Source organism: Mus pahari, chromosome 9 (genome assembly GCF_900095145.1).
Source record: "Mus pahari chromosome 9, PAHARI_EIJ_v1.1, whole genome shotgun sequence".
Taxonomy (NCBI): Eukaryota; Metazoa; Chordata; class Mammalia; order Rodentia; family Muridae; genus Mus; species Mus pahari.
Genome location: NC_034598.1, coordinates 24,579,554 through 24,597,218, shown reverse-complemented (window position 1 = coordinate 24,597,218; position 17,665 = coordinate 24,579,554). Strand labels below are relative to the sequence as shown.

The 17,665-nt window shown below is 40.6% G+C and overlaps 1 protein-coding gene across 2 annotated transcripts in view; it reads left to right on the top strand.

Moving 5' to 3' along the window:
- Positions 1-11,519, top strand: part of Septin10 (septin 10) — a 51,296-nt gene extending 39,777 nt beyond the window's left edge. Inside the window, exons 8-10 of one of the 2 annotated variants that reach the window (XM_021204453.2) lie at positions 4,035-4,167; positions 9,027-9,214; positions 10,793-11,519. In XM_021204453.2, coding sequence (XP_021060112.2) covers positions 4,035-4,167; positions 9,027-9,214; positions 10,793-10,808 — 337 coding nt within the window. In that variant the 3' untranslated portion in view covers positions 10,809-11,519. Of the gene's footprint in view, positions 1-4,034; positions 4,168-9,026; positions 9,215-10,561 lie in introns of both variants that reach the window. The other variant, XM_029542491.1, reaches the window with a different exon arrangement.
- Positions 11,520-17,665: the final 6,146 nt, after the last annotated feature.

Sequence of the window (17,665 nt, the reverse complement as noted above, 5' to 3'; positions counted from 1 at the left end):
TACTATTGTAAGGCTCTGGGCTGAGTACTGGTGGTTTGTACAATTCCAGCTGTCTTGGAGTTGACAAGCTTGTAAACAAGGGATGCCCAACTCAAACCTTCTGTTGCAGAATAAATGGTACCTGTGCTGAGTGCACTACAGGAAGGGTACACACTATAAGATGGAAGAGGGGTCTTTGTTAAATTGGAACATTAGAAGAGGTGCCCTGGGGACAGTAGTACCTTCTCAGCTATAATAAATGGGAAGACCCAGGAGGAGGGGACATCACTGGAGGGTCTTGGCAGAGGACACAGGAAGAAGGGCACTCCAGTGTGAGGACAGCTTCTGCCCTTCCCAGGTTACTCCATTTAACAACAGGGGAATTTTTAAAAACTGGACTCTGGATTTCTTAGGCCAAGCTGAGGCAAACTATTTCTTGTAGTACTTTGTTATTTTGTGAGATTTGATAAGGTTTTATATAAAAGGTTTATTGTAGCCTAATACATAGAAAGCCTCATTATTCATAGTTTCATGAAGTTACTTTCTATTTTCTGAGGACTCTTCCCCATTTCATTCTTCTTAATTTGGTTGGCATGTAAAACCCCGAATGAATCAACCGAGCAACTATAAGAAGTATTACGTGGACCTGTTAGGGTGCTCTTGATTTCTTCATTGCCAGATGTTCAGTTTGTTTTTCTATCATCCCTTATTTAAAATGGTTATACCGAGTCGTAGTTGATATCTTTTTTTTAAAAATGGTTTTAGAGCTTTATTGTAGAAAGGCAGAGAGAAAGAGAGAAGGTAGAAAGAAGGAGACCGGCCATGGCCACATACAGAGAGGGGGGAAGGGAGAGGAAGAAGGAGAGCTAGAGATGAGAGGAAGAAAGGTGAGAGCTTAAAGAGCCGTAGTTGATATCTTAATACACCCATAGTAATCATATTTTTGTAATGAGGTCCAAGCATAGAGTATTATCCAAAGCTGGCATGCATCTGTAGATGTATATGTACTGGTTTTGAGACTCTGTCTCACTTTGTAGCCTGACTGCTTGGTCTGGAACTCATTGTGTAGACCATCTAGCCTTGAACTCACAAAGACCAGTCTGCCTCTGCCACTGAGTACTGCGATTTTTAAAATGGCCCACCACATCTGGCCTTAATTGTTTTTATATCAAGTTATATCAATTTTGCTTTCATAAAAATTTAAATCCCCAATTTTAATGATTTTAGAATGTTTTCACAATTACTTTCCATGAACTTTTCATTCAGATCCCTGACCCTGAAGTGTTAGGTCTGTGGTTCTTGGTTTTGCAGTGAATAACCCGGGCAAGTACTGTACCCATGCAGCACAGAGTGACCTTAGATTTCTATCCAGTCCAAGCCGGTCTTAAGTGCATAATTCTTCTCCTATCTTCTGGACACTTGGAATACAGATTATGTGTCACAGCAGGCTAGGGCCTATAGTTTTGAAAGGAAGATTTGTATAGTAGTGTAGAATTGTTTAACTGCTGTAGTTGTACTGAACTTTTATCTTTAGAACTCTAAAGAAACAAGTAACCGTGCATTTAATAGACTTAGAAGTTCATCGTGTTTATTTGATCTATACAAGTAACAAGAACATCTGTGAAAAAGCTTATAGACTTGATAACATTGAGAGCTAAGAATTGGTCTTTTTCCCTTTTGCTTCATGGTAGTCAGATCTCCAATAATGTAAAATAATGGCATTATGTACACACAACAACAAGCTAATTGGATCCCAGAGAAGGGCACGGCGTAGCAGGAACTTCTCATGTTCATTTAGTACAGGTTCCTACTAACTGCACACACCATGTTCTTCAGATCTATTAAGTATTTCTCATTTACCTTAGAGTGATACAACAAATCTCTAAAATTAGAGTTGGTCTCATAACTCTATATCCTAGGAAGTCAGTATGGTGGGAAGCGTGTAGGAGCAGCACACCTCTTTCCTTCTGCTGAGATCTAGCATGGTTGAGTGTTGACTTTAAAGAAGTCTGATCTCGTTCACATCCCAGCTTCTAACTATCCAGCTGTGTTAGTAGATTTGCTAAGCTCTTGCTTCCCCACCTAGAAATTAGAGTGTTTGTTGTTGAGGTTTGCTGCAGACATGAAGAATCTGCAGTTAGGAGTATCTGCTGCTGATGGCATGCAGTCACTAAAGTCTAGACCTTTTCTGCTCACCACCTTTATTTACTTTCTTCCTGGGTGTGTGTACAGATAAAGTAACAAAGCATTATTTTAACTGTCAATTGATAAGTTGAGTCACTATTACTTTATGTTTTGGTATAAAAGATATATCAATTCTACCTTCAAAATGGAGTGAAATTTCTGAAGTTTGTCAAAATAGCTAATATTTTTAGAAGATTTTTTTTTTTTTTTTTTTTGGTTTTTCGAGACAGGGTTTCTCTGTATAGCCCTGGCTGTCCTGGAACTCACTTGGTAGACCAGGCTGGCCTCGAACTCAGAAATCCGCCTGCCTCTGCCTCCCGAGTGCTGGGATTAAAGGCCTGCGCCACCAGGCCCGGCTTAGAAGATTCTTTAAAATGAGACACAAACAAAAAACCAAAAAGCCTAATCCTATATACTTTGCCTCCTGGGTATTCGAGGCAGTCATCTAGTACTTAGGGTATTTCGCACAATGATATGTTTTGTTCTTAATGAGAATGTTCTTACAGATGTTTAGGATGTGATCTTAGAAAACCTGATGTATATAACTTAGCTCTCAGCCATGATAGCTATCATGCAGCATTTCTTGCTGTTTTTCTTCAACTTATCAAATATTAATAAAATTTATTAATTAAAATAAGAATTTTAAAATCCAGGTATACTTATTAATGTCTTTTTAAATGCAATAGAAATTTCTTACTGATATAAGAGGAAAAAGAATTTGTATTCTCTGTTAAATCTTGGATATTCACACAATAAACTGAAATGGAAGGGCTTGGCATTTCCTCATATATTGGAAGGTTTATTGTTGTAGCTCTGGAATTTTACAAGTAGGCAAAGAGAACTAGTTATAGAATTCCGGGACAGTCTCTGCTTGGCTAGAATTGTCTCTCCGTATGAGAAGTGTCTGTCTCTAAAGACAGCATTAAGAAGGAATTAGTGCCTAGATAGCTTTGCTGGATAGACAGGTAACAAAGATGACCAAGGGTCCTCTACCTATTTTCAGTATTTGAATCTATTAAAAAAGAGGGGGGACAGGGTATAAATGCCCTGGAGATGGTTTGGAAAGATGAGTTCTGCAAGGAGAAGGGAAAGCCTTTGTAGAGGAAGTCACATTCACACTTGGTCTCCAGAGATAGAGGGAAAGCTGCACAGAATGGGCAGAGACATCAGAAACTGAAGAAAAGTCAAAAGGAGGGAATGTTCTCAGGACAGTGAGTTATTTGGTTTGGCTGGAACCTAAAGAGGCTTGATATATTTGTTGAGGAATTAATCCGGAAAAGAAGTAGAGCAGGCTGCACTTTCCTGCCTGTTTAAAAGAGGGTGTGACCTTATTCCACAGGTGGTGCAGCCATAACTCGAAGAAAGATAAGGAGCTTTGTGGTTTGGGCGGAAAGTCTAGTAACCAGAAGAACACAGCGAGCTATGAACGAGAAGCCCAGAGATCATTCAGGAAAATATTGCAGTGGTGAAAGCAGAAAATGTCAGGGGCACATTGGTTATAGTACCTGTGGCAATGGAAAGAGGACCGGATTTAGGTGATGTCAGCTTCACAAACAAAGCTAATCTGCCTCGGTGCTCAAAGCTAAGCAGTGGGGATAAGTCATGTGACTCCATTACTTCAGCATGTAGCTGGATCGATGCCATCTAACAAAGATTGAAAAAGGAGCATGTTTGGGATGAAACGCACTTGCCTGTGAAGGACTCTGTCAGTCTCAGTTTGCCTTCTTTGCTGTAGCACTCACAGCCTTTCATCTGATGCTGCAGGCAGTGGCGTGTCTGGGGCCCTCAGAAATGATAGTACTGATAAAATAGGCTTGCAAAACTGTTAGCATGTCTTTTTAACATGAGCATAACACAAATAACTTTTTTAGTCTTCAAGAGACTTATGAAGCTAAAAGACATGAATTCCATGGTGAACGTCAGAGGAAGGAAGAACAGATGAAGCAGATGTTTGTGCAGCGAGTCAAGGAGAAAGAAGCCATATTGAAAGAAGCTGAAAGAGAGGTGAATGTGATTTGATTTGATGGCGTTTGTACTTTTTATTTTGGATGGTCTATAAAATTGGAAGGTTAATCTTAAGATTGTAATCGTCCTTTGAAAACTATAGCACATAGTCTTTAAATATAGACTTAAAAGAAATTATAACATGAAATCCACCTTTTAGTCTTTGGAGCAAACATTCTTCCCTTATAAACAGCAAAGACTTGTAACTACTAGGTTAGTAAGAAGTATTCTAATACTGTATCCAGAAACATTTCAGCTATGGCTTAAGTGTTTTTTGTTTGTTTTTGTTTTTTGTTTTTTGTTTTTTTTGGTTAAAAATCTTTCAGTAGTGGAGACAAAGCAATGTCTGTCCTTTCTCTCAAGGTTCCAACAACAAACTGAGGCACAGTTTTGCCAGAGTTAACTTTGGGGAACTAGTAGATTTATTGTTCTTCCTTACAGAGCTTAGGTGAGGGGTTACTTAGAGATTTGGGGGTGCTTTTCCCCAAGCTGGCCACACCTGGAAAGCCTTTCCCTGCAGGGATGAAGGCTTCCCTGATAGCAGCATAGTTGGACACCTGCTGTTCTCCATGGGCAGAGTTGCCAGGGTATGGGAGAATCTGGTGCCCTCCTCAGAGCCTCTGCAGGGATGTCAACCAGTAATGGCCCAGCTGGGGTTATCTTTGCTGCAGTTGGATTCCTTACGACGGTGGCTGTTTGTCTCAGAGGACAATCACTTACGCAGTGACTGTTTCCAGTAGTTGGTTTTTGTTTTTGTTTTTGTTTTTACCCATAAAATAGGCAACTGTGAAGTGGCTTTCTTTACATTTGGATTCAGACTTAGAGAACCATAGTAGTCACTCTGACATAAGAAAATACTAGGAAATTCCCTGTGATTTTTTTCCTCCTCATTCTTTAGGCAGTGATTCCAGTTTTGAGTTAGTTCCTATTCTTCTGTGTGTGTCGATGTCCTGCGCACATGTGTACACATACATGTAAGTAGGTTAGAGATCACCTTTAGGTGCTGTCCTCCTTGCTTTTTGTTTGCTTGCTTGCTTTGGGATAGGATCCTTCACTGGCCAGAGCTTGTTAACTGCTGAAGCCCTGTCTACTCCCAACTGCTGGGATTACTTAGCATAGATTATCATATCCATCTTTTTAGCAAGGGTTCTGCGCATTGACTTGGGTCTTCATGCATTCACAGCAGACACTGTACTGATTGGCATATTTGTAACCTGTTGTGAATGAACTATTAGAAACAAACACATTGATATGTTTCCAGTGTCAGCATTTATTAAATAGAAGTAAAGTCAGCTGACATAACTTTCATTGACTACGGTGCCAAGCACTCCCAATTTCCCTTGATATCTGACTACGGGCAATCATAGGATCTTTTATTCCAATCTCAATTACTAGTAGTAACTCTCAGATCACTCATTACAGTGCATAAAGTAAGGTTTATAGGTGGGAGAATATGAGTAGTCTAGAGAAGGGCTACAAAAAGATACTACAGGTTCAACGATGGATTCCTGGAGGTGGTCACTGCAGGTGGTTAGATAAGACATTAGAGAATAGAGAAGCAGAGCCTAGGTGTCACAGAACCCTTAAGGATAGGCACCTGACCTGTTTTAGATGTTTACTGAAGACATAGCACAGATGATAAGTTACCAGAAATCAGGTGAGCTGAATCAAGCAGTGAGAACTGTCAAGTGGAAGGGATCTTTCAGTCCCTTGACACACCTACTGTGTGGTCAGATGGCAACTCAGTAGGGCCATCACCAGCTCAGTGTTAGTTCTTTTTACAGAGTCCAAGTGAGTATGTTGAACTCTTTGTTGTTCTAGGATGTCTGATAACATTTTTAGATATGTTTCTTTTTCTTTTTGTTTCATATCATGGCCCAAGTGTTCCCAATGTACTTTGATAATTTGTAGGTTGATTTGGTTATTTCTATAATATAATTATATAATGCGATCAAAGCAGTTATAAAAAGAAGTGTTTATTTGGGGCTATGGTTTCAGAGTGGACCTTCATAATGGCAGGGGAGGCATGGTAGCAGGTGGCTGAGTAGGAAGCTAAGAGATCCTTTCCTTAACGCAAGCACAAAACAGAAGGAACTGAAGTTGGGTGAAGCTATTCACTGTCAGAATCCTCATTCAGCAAAATACTTCCTCCAGCAAGACTGCACTTCCTAAAGGTTCCATATCCTTCCCAAAGAGTACCACCAACTGGTGACCAAATGTTTAAGTATGTCTATAGGGGGACATTTCTCAATCAAACCCCCACAGGTCATGACTTTATACACACATGAATGAGTTATTTATCTAGTTATGTCTCATTGTTACTGGCTGATACTTTTGTTCAGAGGGCACCTCCAGAGGAATTCCAGATCCTTGTACTCCCAAACAAGAAATTGAGCAGGGCAGTTGCAGCATATCGAGGAATCCTGGTTGGCACTGGTAGAACTGTTCTATTGTTTCTCACATACTTTCCTGTTGTGTGTTCATGACCATGTAGGTGGCCCAAATTTAACCTTTTTTACTGCTAAAGTCAGTCAAGACTCTGAGAGTTACTCTTGGGGACTTAAGGTGAGCCCCTTGGCTTTTGTAATTTTTCCTCTACCTGTTGAATCATAAGAATGGGTTAGAGTCTTACTGACCATGTCTCATTCCCCAATAATTCTCTTGGCAGGGTGTGACTGGTTAGAGTCCAGTCCCTAGGTTCTTCTTGTTCTCTTTGACCAAGAAGACAGGGACTTATCAGGCTATTAGGGCCTTTTAGAGGGGTCCCTTTGCCCCCTGAGTCTCAGCTGACTTTAAGGGTTGTACTTTCAGCCCCGCCATCCTCATTGGTTTAGACCTCCACTCGAGGATGTTTCATCCCTCTTACAGAGTAGATGATAGACTGTAATTTAACTTTTGTGTAACAGACAAAAGGTAGACAAAAGTGGATTTTTAACAAATACAGCAGAGAATATAATTATATTGATTAAACATAATTTTTTCTTTAAGTCAGTTTTTATGTTACCAAGAGTCCATCAATGTCCCAAGAGCAACCCTTTGATTAAAGTAGAACTTTTACATCAGTTTTGATTTTATCCTAGGAATTTTCAAATCCTTTAATCATTATACATATTCCATCTTTAAGCTTCATCTTTCACAAACCTTTATCACTTACATGTCTTTTGTATTTTTCTGTTTATTAGTTCCTTTTTATGTCCATTAATGTCATAAAGAGTGAAAGGAAAACTTTTACCAGATTATATTGGTGGAATAATGTGATCTAAGGTTACCTGCCCACAAAAGTATAGTTTGTCTGTTGTAAATCCTGGGCACCTGCTGCCACTGGGGTCTTGTAAAGATTTGATTCAAAATACCATGGGAAATAAATATACATACAGCCTGACTCATTATAACACCGAAGCCATTAGACAGTTTTAAGTGTGAAAATGTCAGAGGGTGGGTCTTCCAAGCCAAGCATTTCCTCTCTGGTAACTTTTCTTTATTTCTGGCTAAAAGGAACAATCAACTGTTTTTATCTCTGGTCGATACCTACTCCAGTACACAATGTAGGGGACAGTGGTAGCTCATCTGTCAAGTTGGTTTTGAAGAGCTACCTTCTGACATTTTCAGACTTGAACCTGTCTAATGGTTTCTATGTTATAATGAGGCCAGGTTATGCATATATTCTTCATGGGATTTTGAATTGATGTCAAAAATGTAAATGTTAAAATGGACTGGGTACAGGAACAAACCCTCAGAAATGGCATCCAGTTTACAGCCTTTTTACAAGTTGAGATTGTCCACTAGAAGAGAGCCTGGCCATAAGGAATTTTTTACTTTCCATCGGCAGAGTAGATCTAGCTGTAGGATGCTGTTAGAATTTGAGATGCTGTTCAGAGACCAGCTTTCTCTAATCCCTAGTTTTTCAGAGTATCTAGGGCATACGTACCCTGATTTTTTGGATGCATCCCATGGAGTGTCTGAAAAAGATACTTCTGATCCCTATAAATAAGGGAAGGGGAGGGAATCAGTGAGGCAGCAGCATTCAGGATAAGGTGGCCTGTGACCTGCGCAAGCAGTACCTTCTACATCTCATGCAGTCCACCTCATAGAGGAGCAACCCTCAAGGCCTCCTCCGGTTCCTTCTCTAGGATCCAGCTCTGCTCTTGGTCCCCCAGTGATGAAGTCCCTGACCCTTGTTTGAGTTGACCAAGATGGAGTCAACCATTACCACCTGCTGTTTACTGCCTTAATTTTGGGGCCCTGTCTCATGACCCCCTCCCTTCTATCTTTAGATCTTGTTTTGGGGATTCTGGGTCAGGTCAACTAGGACCAAGTGTGAGCTTATGAGGGCTTTTCTCATTGAAACCATCACAAGGTTCTTGACATAAACTGATGCTTGCTATCCAGTAGTTTATTAGTATGACTTTCAAACCTTTCTCCTCCTCCTCCTCCTCCTTCTTCCTACATGTTATCTTTATTTGAAAAATAGGGTTGCTTTTTTTTTTTTTTTGATTGATGTTCTTGGTAATTTTCTTCTGTATTTTTATGTCCCTTATTTTTATTGAGCATGAATTTGAGAATCTTTATTAAATAAGCTTTATAGATACAAAAAATAAGACAAGAATATAAAAATATTAACAGACAGTCAAAAGTTTTGTTCCTGAGTCTATGTCTTTTATATATTGGCTCAATCACATAAAGGAACTCTTTTAAAATGAAAGTTCCCAAGGCAGTTCCAGGCTTTTTCAGGAAGCATGGCCAGTAGCATAAATGAGTTGGGTGGGGTGAGAGTGTGTTGTTTGGCTGAGCTGGAAATGACTCCCGTGTGAGTGCTGCCACATAGTGTCAGTTATGGGAACTGTTCGTTTGCTTCACAGCTTCAGGCCAAATTTGAGCACCTCAAAAGAATTCATCAGGAAGAGAGAATGAAACTTGAAGAAAAGAGAAGAATGTTGGAGGAAGAATCAGTTGCGTTTGCTAAGAAGAAAGCTACCTGTGAGCTGTTCCCGAACCAGTCATTTTTGGCGTCAGGGAGCAACATTAGGAAGGACAAAGACCGAAAGAAGTAAGAGTCCTGCTACCCTATCCCGGTCCCCGCCCTCACCATTGTCTCCTTGCCCTGCTTGCTCTTCTTTACTTGCCTCCGCACTGTCTGCTCCTGCTACCAGCTCTGCAGTGGCTTCAGAGCAGAGACGCCTCCTTGGTCTCCATTGTCCTTGTAGCAGCTAGAGTAGCACCTGCCGTGTCTTAGGGCTTCAGAGTTTACCAAAATCAAGGGAAGCACACAAATACCATGCCTCACAGCACATAGGGCTTAGGTGGGGCAGGTGGGTGGAGTTGCTACTGTTACTTCATAGTCCTGCCCTTACTGTTCACTACCACCACGAGTTATTTTATATTTATGTCTCCATAGAAACTGCATACTGATGGAGAATCACAAAATTTAGTACCTTATTGATGAAACTTTAATTCTTAGGCTCATTTAAAAATAATTCTACTAATCATTGATTTTGTGAGAATTTGTTATTTTAATATGGGAATCAGGTATCAGCTGGATCTCCTGTGCTTTGACGTCAGAGCTGGAGAGATCAATGATGGATGTGAGGAATGAGAGAAAGGTAGAATGAGAGGGCCACAGTGAGGACAGGGGACGAGGAGCAGATGATCTCAAGCTCACAGCTTTGGGATATGTGTTAAAGCTACAAGCTTTTGAAAGTAAGTTTACTTTCTTATTTGGTAATTTCATTCAGTGTTTGTGCCCTTCGTTTTATTCCTCATATTTCAAAATATCCCTCGTCCATTTTACTGTTTTTACTTCATGAAAGCTGCCATGCCTTGTTCTGTTGGGAGGCCCTGTGTCATAGGAGGGCTGAGCTCTGCTGTGGTCCTCACAGAACAAGCTCTTGCTTCAGTGAACTCAGTGCCTGCATCTTGTATAATTATTTGGTGAAAGAATGAATGTATAATAGATGTATTTTGATTGAAGTTTTGGATTTCAAGATACAAATTATAAATAGAACTTATTACTAGTTTTACCGTGCTTTGAATTAAAAAGATGAGCTTTTCACTTTGTTTCTTCAGTGGAGTCTAGTGTAACAAAATAAAATTCTCCCACTTTCCCATATATATATCTCCCCATTACAGCTGTCGTTCTGCTTTCCTGGAGAGTCTTGCTATTGTTTACAGTGCCAGACAAACTGTCCATTTTTCTTCTTTCTCACCTTGTATGCTAGTACTTGGGATTGGGTCTCCAGCTTCCATAGGGCAGGTAGCATTCTTACTGCTGAGTTGTAGCCCACACCTTTTTTTTTTTTTTTTTTGAGACATGGAATCATGTATTCTAGGACAGCTAGAGTCTATACATTTATTATGCTAAAGAGTCTAACCCAGGGCTTTATTCTCACTTTACCAGCTGAGCAACATCTCTTCTCCAGCCCAAGCACAAAGATCTTTAAGAGCTCAGGACTCATCCTCAAGACAGTGTGGCTTGATAATTGTTTTTCTTTTTCAAACTCCCATAGCTAAATGTCCCGTATGTACTGTCTGTTTGCTCTTTGTATAAAAGCTTTGTGAAAGTAATGCTTTTGATAATTTTCGTTTCCAATTTTTTATTGTTCCATTCAAAAGATTTTTTTCTTTCCAGCTCCAATTTTATGTAACACAAGAGTTCCAGAGCACAGATGGCCATCACAGTCAAAAGCTGTTTGTATGCATTGAGCTTTTGCTCTTTTTGCCTTATCAATAACTCAGTCATTACCTAGCGAAGGGCTAAAGCTATTCACATTTATAGAAAAATATTTTCACGTATAAGGCTGATCCGTCAGCCAAGGTGCATATCTCTCACACATATACTGTCATTAGGAATCTGCAAGTTCCTATCTCGGTCTACTCTCCTGCTGCCGGATGTTATCTTACTGACTGTTACTCTAAGTAGCAAAGGTTTATCACTATTGAGACACTACAGAGCTCCTTCATATTATGACTATCTGATTGCCATTTTGTTCTAACATGAACCTTTTTTTTTTCTGTATACTAAACAGAAAACACTGGAGGCATGTACTTTGGAATGCATTACAGAGTTAAAGCTAACTTTAAGCTATGTAACCTTTTATGAATCAGTGTGCCTTATTGTGTATAGCAAAATATGCTTAGAAATTAAAACATACATTTGAAGCTTGGTTTTGATATTATTTTCTTACAATAGCATATGTATTTTTTTAAAATTGCCGTTCAGGGACTAAGAAAGTTGAAAAAATAAAGTTGAAAATTTTATTAGAACATCTGAATCTTAAATATGTTTAAAACTTGATAATTTGTATTTCAGGAAGTATTTGCATTCAGTGCCTTAATAGACCTAGAGCATTTTAATGTTTTATCTTTTCTAATGGTTATAGGTATATGTTTTCATTCTTTTGTATTTGAATATTCTGTATTCTAAATAAAATTGATACTCTTGACCAATCTATGTATTTCCTAAAATGTGTTTAAATTGCTTCAGTTTTTGTTTTTCATTGTCACCTAATTTATCCTTTGATGCAGTAGAAAGTGGTATTTCATGAGTAATCTACAATGCGTGATGATCAAATCAGGGTTAATTGGCATAGTCATCAACTAACTAGCCATTTGGTATTGAGAACATTCAGTCATCTCCACTATTAAAATGGATTTGTTATCAGCCATTGTTACTCCACTGTGTTGTAGAATATTAGGAAACTTTCATCCCCGCACCTATACTTTGCTTCCCTACCTCCCTATATCCTTCCCAGCCTCTACTAATTACTGTTCTTTTCTTACTCTTCTGAGACTCAGGTTTTCTTTAGTTTCCACGTGTGGAGTGTGTCTTTCTGTGTTTGTCCCTCCTTGGTCACACAGATGATAAGCTTTCTGTCTGAGGATTGAGTAGCACTCTGTTATGTGTGTACCTACACAGCTTTGTCCTTTCTGTTATCCTGATTGGCTGCTCGGCTACTTCCATAGCTAGAGTGCTGTAAATAGTGCTGCAGTAAACAAGGGACTGCACATGTCTCTTTGATGTACTGAGTTCATTTCTACTGGCTATATTCCTAGTAGTAGAACTACCAGATTATAATATAATTCTATATCTATTAGGTTTTAGGAAATTGTTTCCATAATGATAATACTCATTTGTATTTTCAGCAATAGTGAATGAAAGTTACTTTCTGTACATCCTCACTAACATTTGTTATTCTTTATTAATTATTATTATTATTGTTTTTGTAAACTACCTTACTAGCATTTTTTTTTAATGATCACTGTTCTAACTAGAGTGAGATCTTGTGATTGTGAGACAATTTTTATATGCTTACTGGTCATTTATATTGCTTTTAAGGTCTGTGTATTTGTTTTGTTTGCTCATCTTATCATTGGATATTTATTTACTTAGGCCTCTGATAAATAGCCCATTTTCAAATGATCAGCACGCTATCTCTGTTGAATAGATCCCTTATATCTGCTTCCTGTGCTCTGCTGTGCATTTGGGTTTGGTCCAGTCCCATTTCTTCTTTTGTTGCCTGCGCTTTTGGCGTCTTATCTAAACTGTCTTTGCTTGCCCTGAGTTGATTCCCTTATCACTTCTTCAAGTGGTTTCTTAGTTTCAGGTTAAGTCTTCATTTTTTGAGGTCCCTCCCCAACCCCTTATTGTTACAGAAAGCAAATGGGCAAGAAAGCAAGCACTGCCCAGGGCTGTCAGGTTTCATCCAGGGCAGACCATGCATCCTAGCACCCTGATTAGTCAGGCCAGCCCTCAGTTGTTACCGTTTCATAGGCTCAGCAGCTGCGTTATTCTTGTGCATTTGATCTGCCTACGTGCCTGTGGGCCATGGCAGAGTTCTCAGTAGCATTTCTTGCAGAAGCGAAACTGATGACGTTAAAGCAGCTACTTTGTAAGTGTCTGTTTTCTCAAGATAAGGACAAGGGGGATTTAGCTGAGCAAGCGAGAGTACAAAGGTAGAACTCACAAGTAAAGTCTTAATCCATTCTAATCCTCTGCATCAATATATATAGTAGGTGATGAGGCCTAGTTTTTTTCTTCATGTGGATGTCCAGTTTCCAGCACTATTTCGGGGGGAAATTACTTATCTGTTTGAGGGATGGTTGGGGATGCACCCCAATGGATGTGGAAGGGAGAGACAGCTCATGGGAGTCGGCTCTTCCATATTGGTCAGACTTGGTGGCAAGCACCTTACCCCTGTGCCTCTGATTACCCCTAAGACCAATTTTTTTTTTTGAAGAAATAGTCCCTTTCCCAATGGAGATTCAAGCTCCTTGCTTGGGCCTGCCTTCTTGTTTAACTTCTGGGACAGTGGAGTGTAACATGGTACCTGTATTTTATGGCTAACATCCACTTATAAGGAAGAACATACCATGCATGTCCTTTTGGGACTGGGTTACCTCATTCAGGGTGATATTTTCAAGTTTCATACATTTGCCTGCAAAATTCATGTTGTCTTGGTTTTTGATAGCTGGATAATATTCCATTGTGTAGATGTACCACATTTTCGTTTTCCATTTTTCAGTTGAGGGAGGGACATCCAGGTTGTTTCCAGTTTCTAGTTATTATGAATAAAGCTGCTATGAACATAGTTGAAGAAGTGTCTTTGTGAAATCTTGGAACTCAAGAAGTTAGACACCAACAACCCAAATAACCCAATTAAAAAATGGGGTACAGAACTAAACAGAATTCTCAACAGAGGAATCTCAAATGACTAAGAAGCACTTAAAGAAATGTTCAAAGTCCTTAGTGATCAGCAGAATGGAAATCAAAACAACTCTGAGGTTCCATCTTACACCTATCAGAATGACTAAGATAAAAAACTCAAGTGATAGCACATGCTGGCAAGGATGTGGAGCAAGGGGAACACTCCTCCACTGCTGGCGGGAGTGGAAATTTGTACAACCACGTTGGAAATCAATTTGGTGTTTTCTCAGAAAACTGGGAGTAGTTTTGCCCCAAGACCCAGCTATACCACTCCTGGGCATATACCCAAAAGATGCTCCAACATCTCACAAAGACACTTGCTCAACTATGCTCATAGCCTGCTTTCCATCTAAGACTACCAGCCTGTGGGTAGCACAGCTCACCATGGCCCTCTCTCATGAACCCTTCAATCAAGAAAATACCCCACAGGCTTGTCTGCAGGCAGATCTTATCGGAGGTATTTTCTCAGGTGAGGTTGTTCCCTTCTCTCAAAGGAGTCTAGCCTGTGTCAAGGTTAGCCAAAAACGAACCAACACTATGAGAAAGGAATGTGTGCAGTGAACTAAGGTTAACATAACCCAAGCCTATCAATTGGATGTAAAGTTACACCCCCCTGTCCTCTAACACTTCCCCCTGGACTTACAAAGAGGAAGCCCTGAGCAGGAGCTGGTCTCTGGAGCACTCTAGTTCAGTTATCTTGCTGCTTGCTTGAAGTACAGTTTTCGCCTGACTTTTACTTCATTTCTTGAGAAAACAAACAAAACCCCAAACCAGAAGTTACTGCTTTACTTTTTGTATGCATTTATCTAATTACTTGTACCAGATGCCTGGAATCCATAAATACTCCTTTTGGACTAATATCACTGCTAACATAATCCTGCTGACGGCTCTGGGATTGAATGACCAACAATACAAAATCAAAAAGATGTTACTCAAGAGAATATAAACAGCAAAACCTGGTGCTGCTGGATGCAGGATAATGGTGAGACTAGACTACTGCATCACTGACAGGAGTGAGAAATGGTTCAACCATTTAGGAAAAGTTTTCCAGTTGTCTGTATCTACCAAAGTTTTGTGTTTGTAAGGGTTTTGTGATTTTTTTTTATTTTTATTTTTTGGTTTGTAGGGATTTTTTGTTGTTGTGTTGGTTTGGTTTGATTTTTTGGTATTTTTGGTTTGTTTCTGGGTATAACAAACCATCAGCAACAGCCTGAAAGAATACAGAACTCGAACTGATCTGGAACTCCTCACGTGGACGGCGGATCTCACTGTGCTGTTCAGTGTCAGCAGGGCTCTGCTCTGGGCCTGGGAAGAAGCCTTGCCTGGCCTTTCCAGCCTCCAGAGGTTCCTGCATTCCTTGACTTTTGTCCTCTCCCTGTATCCTTAGAGGCTGCTAAGTGAGTTACATCATGGTACAAATCTGACCTTTCTCTCCTTCTTCCCGTCTCAAAATCCTTTCATGTCTGGACTCTTCTGTGTTCTTTACCAACCCCAATTCTTCATGGCCCTGTAATGTAATGAGTTTTTAGGGGGACTTTGTTCTACCTTTTCCCAGTAATTCAACTCCTAGAAATGTACTCAAGACATCAAAAGAACATTTCCTTTCCAGGACCTGGTGTGTGTGTGTGTGTGTGTGTGTGTGTGTATGTGTGTGTGTGTGTGTGTGTGTGTGTACAGTGACTATTAACTGATACTGGTATAAACAATCCATATATAGTTCATACAATGGGAAATAATACAGACAAAACATGGATGAATCCTCTTAGCTTTATGATAAGTCAAGCCAGACACAAAAGGTCCATGGTGGGTGATGCCATTTATGTAATTTGCTGATGGGAACTAATTCTTTGACAGTTTCATATGTGTATATAATAAAACTCTGGTCATACTCACTCATCCCCCACCTTATCTTCCTGTCTGTGCAACCCACCCCTCTCCCACCACGTCTCCATTTTAACTTTCATGTCTTTTGTTTTTATTTTTGACACTGGGTTTAAGGGAACCACACCCTCAAAGAAAACGGACTCTCCCTCACTAGAAACCATCAATAGGCAATTAGCTTCCATTTTTCTTCCCCCCTTCCAAAGCCACTCAGAATACTCCTCCTCCTCCTTCAAATTCATGGCTTCTCTTTTCACTGTTATTGCATGCATATATGCATATGTACATACATTCATATTCATAAATGTAACCTGCTTGGTCTACATACTATTTTGCTTGTATGTATGTTTTCGTAGCTGACTATTTGGTGTTAGATGAGCAGTTGATGCGTTCTTCCTGGGGAAGACTGCCTCAACTTCTCCCAGCTCTCCTCAGCCGCCTACAGTTCTTCGTTGTAGGTGGAGACCTCCTGGATGCTCCCCTTGCCCATTGGTGGTATCGTCCTTGTTCAACTCAGGTTTGGGCAGTCATATTGGTGAGATGTTGTGGCTGTGGCTTCAGATATTGCGAGGAGACATAACCTCACAGCAAACTGCCTGTCCTCTGGGTGTTACATTTCTGACCCCTCTTCCACAGTGTTCCCGGAGCTTTAGGTACAGGAGTGTTTTATAAATGCATCTGGGGACTGTGGCTCCACAAGTATGCATTTTGATTGGTCATGGTTTTCTGTAGTGGCCTCCATCTGCTGCAGGGAGACGTTTCATTGATGAGGGGTGAGGACTGTATTTATCCTTGGGTATAAGGACAGATGTTTATAGGGTTTATAGGTTGTTGTCAAGGATTATGCTGGTTTAATAAACTAAAGGTTGTAGATTCTTCTCCAGTAGCCATAACCTCACCAACACTGAGTAGTTAGCTAGGTGTCCAGTACCAGGCATGGTTTCCTTGCTATGTCTGCTGCCATGCTCTCTACCATGATGATAGTGGACTCAGCTTCTAAACCTTAAGCCAGCCCCCAATTCAGTGCTTTCTTTTATAAAAGTTGCTGTGGTCATGTGTTGGGGACTAAAAAGGGGCCCAGGGGATGAGGGGGAAGGGGAAGACCCGCACCCCATCAGAGTTCCACCTATTCTCTGGTCTGTCAGGTGTGGGAGGGCTGCTATCTACCTTCCACTTATCCCCGGGTGGGCATCTAAGCCTCTGACCCACTCTTCCAGGGGGTGGCAAAGGGCAGCCCTACCTGGGAGCCCCGGAGCTACTTTCCTAAAGCCCCAGGGAACCCCGGTGTTACTTTGCTAAAGCCACTGGGGGTTATGGGAGAGAGGGATGAGGGAAGAGGTTCCCAACACTGATGAGAGTGAACACAGTGGATCTTGACTGGAGCAGAGACTCTCTATGGTTTTAGAGCTTTATTATAGAAAGGCAAGGAGAAAGAGGGAAGGTAGAAAAAGAGCAAGAGCAAGAGAGAGAGGAGAGGAGAAGACAGAGAGGAGAGATGACAGGAGAGAGGGGTGAGTGAGGGGTAAGAGGGAGACAAGTAAGAGAGTGAGAAGTAAGAGAGAAGTAAGAGAGCAAGCAGGGGCTGAACAGCCCTTTTAAAAGTCTGCTGTCTTATTTTATTGTTGCTAGGTAACTGGAGAGGAGTTTAGCCTGAAGGTCAGAAGCTTGGGCCATTGCCTACCTGACTTCTAGCCATGCTTTTCTTGTGGGGGCTGTGGGGTCAGTAACTTAGGCAGGGGCCAGAGTTCCAGGAGCATGAGGGAACATCTACCATGTCATGAAGGTGAATTATCACCCTTCGGGGTTCAGACCTCAGCTCAACTGGAGAGCTGAGCTGTCTGTGCATAGTCCAATTCCCCACAGTCATGGTGTCTCTTCATAGCAGTAGAACAGTGACTAAAACATTCAGTCAATGCT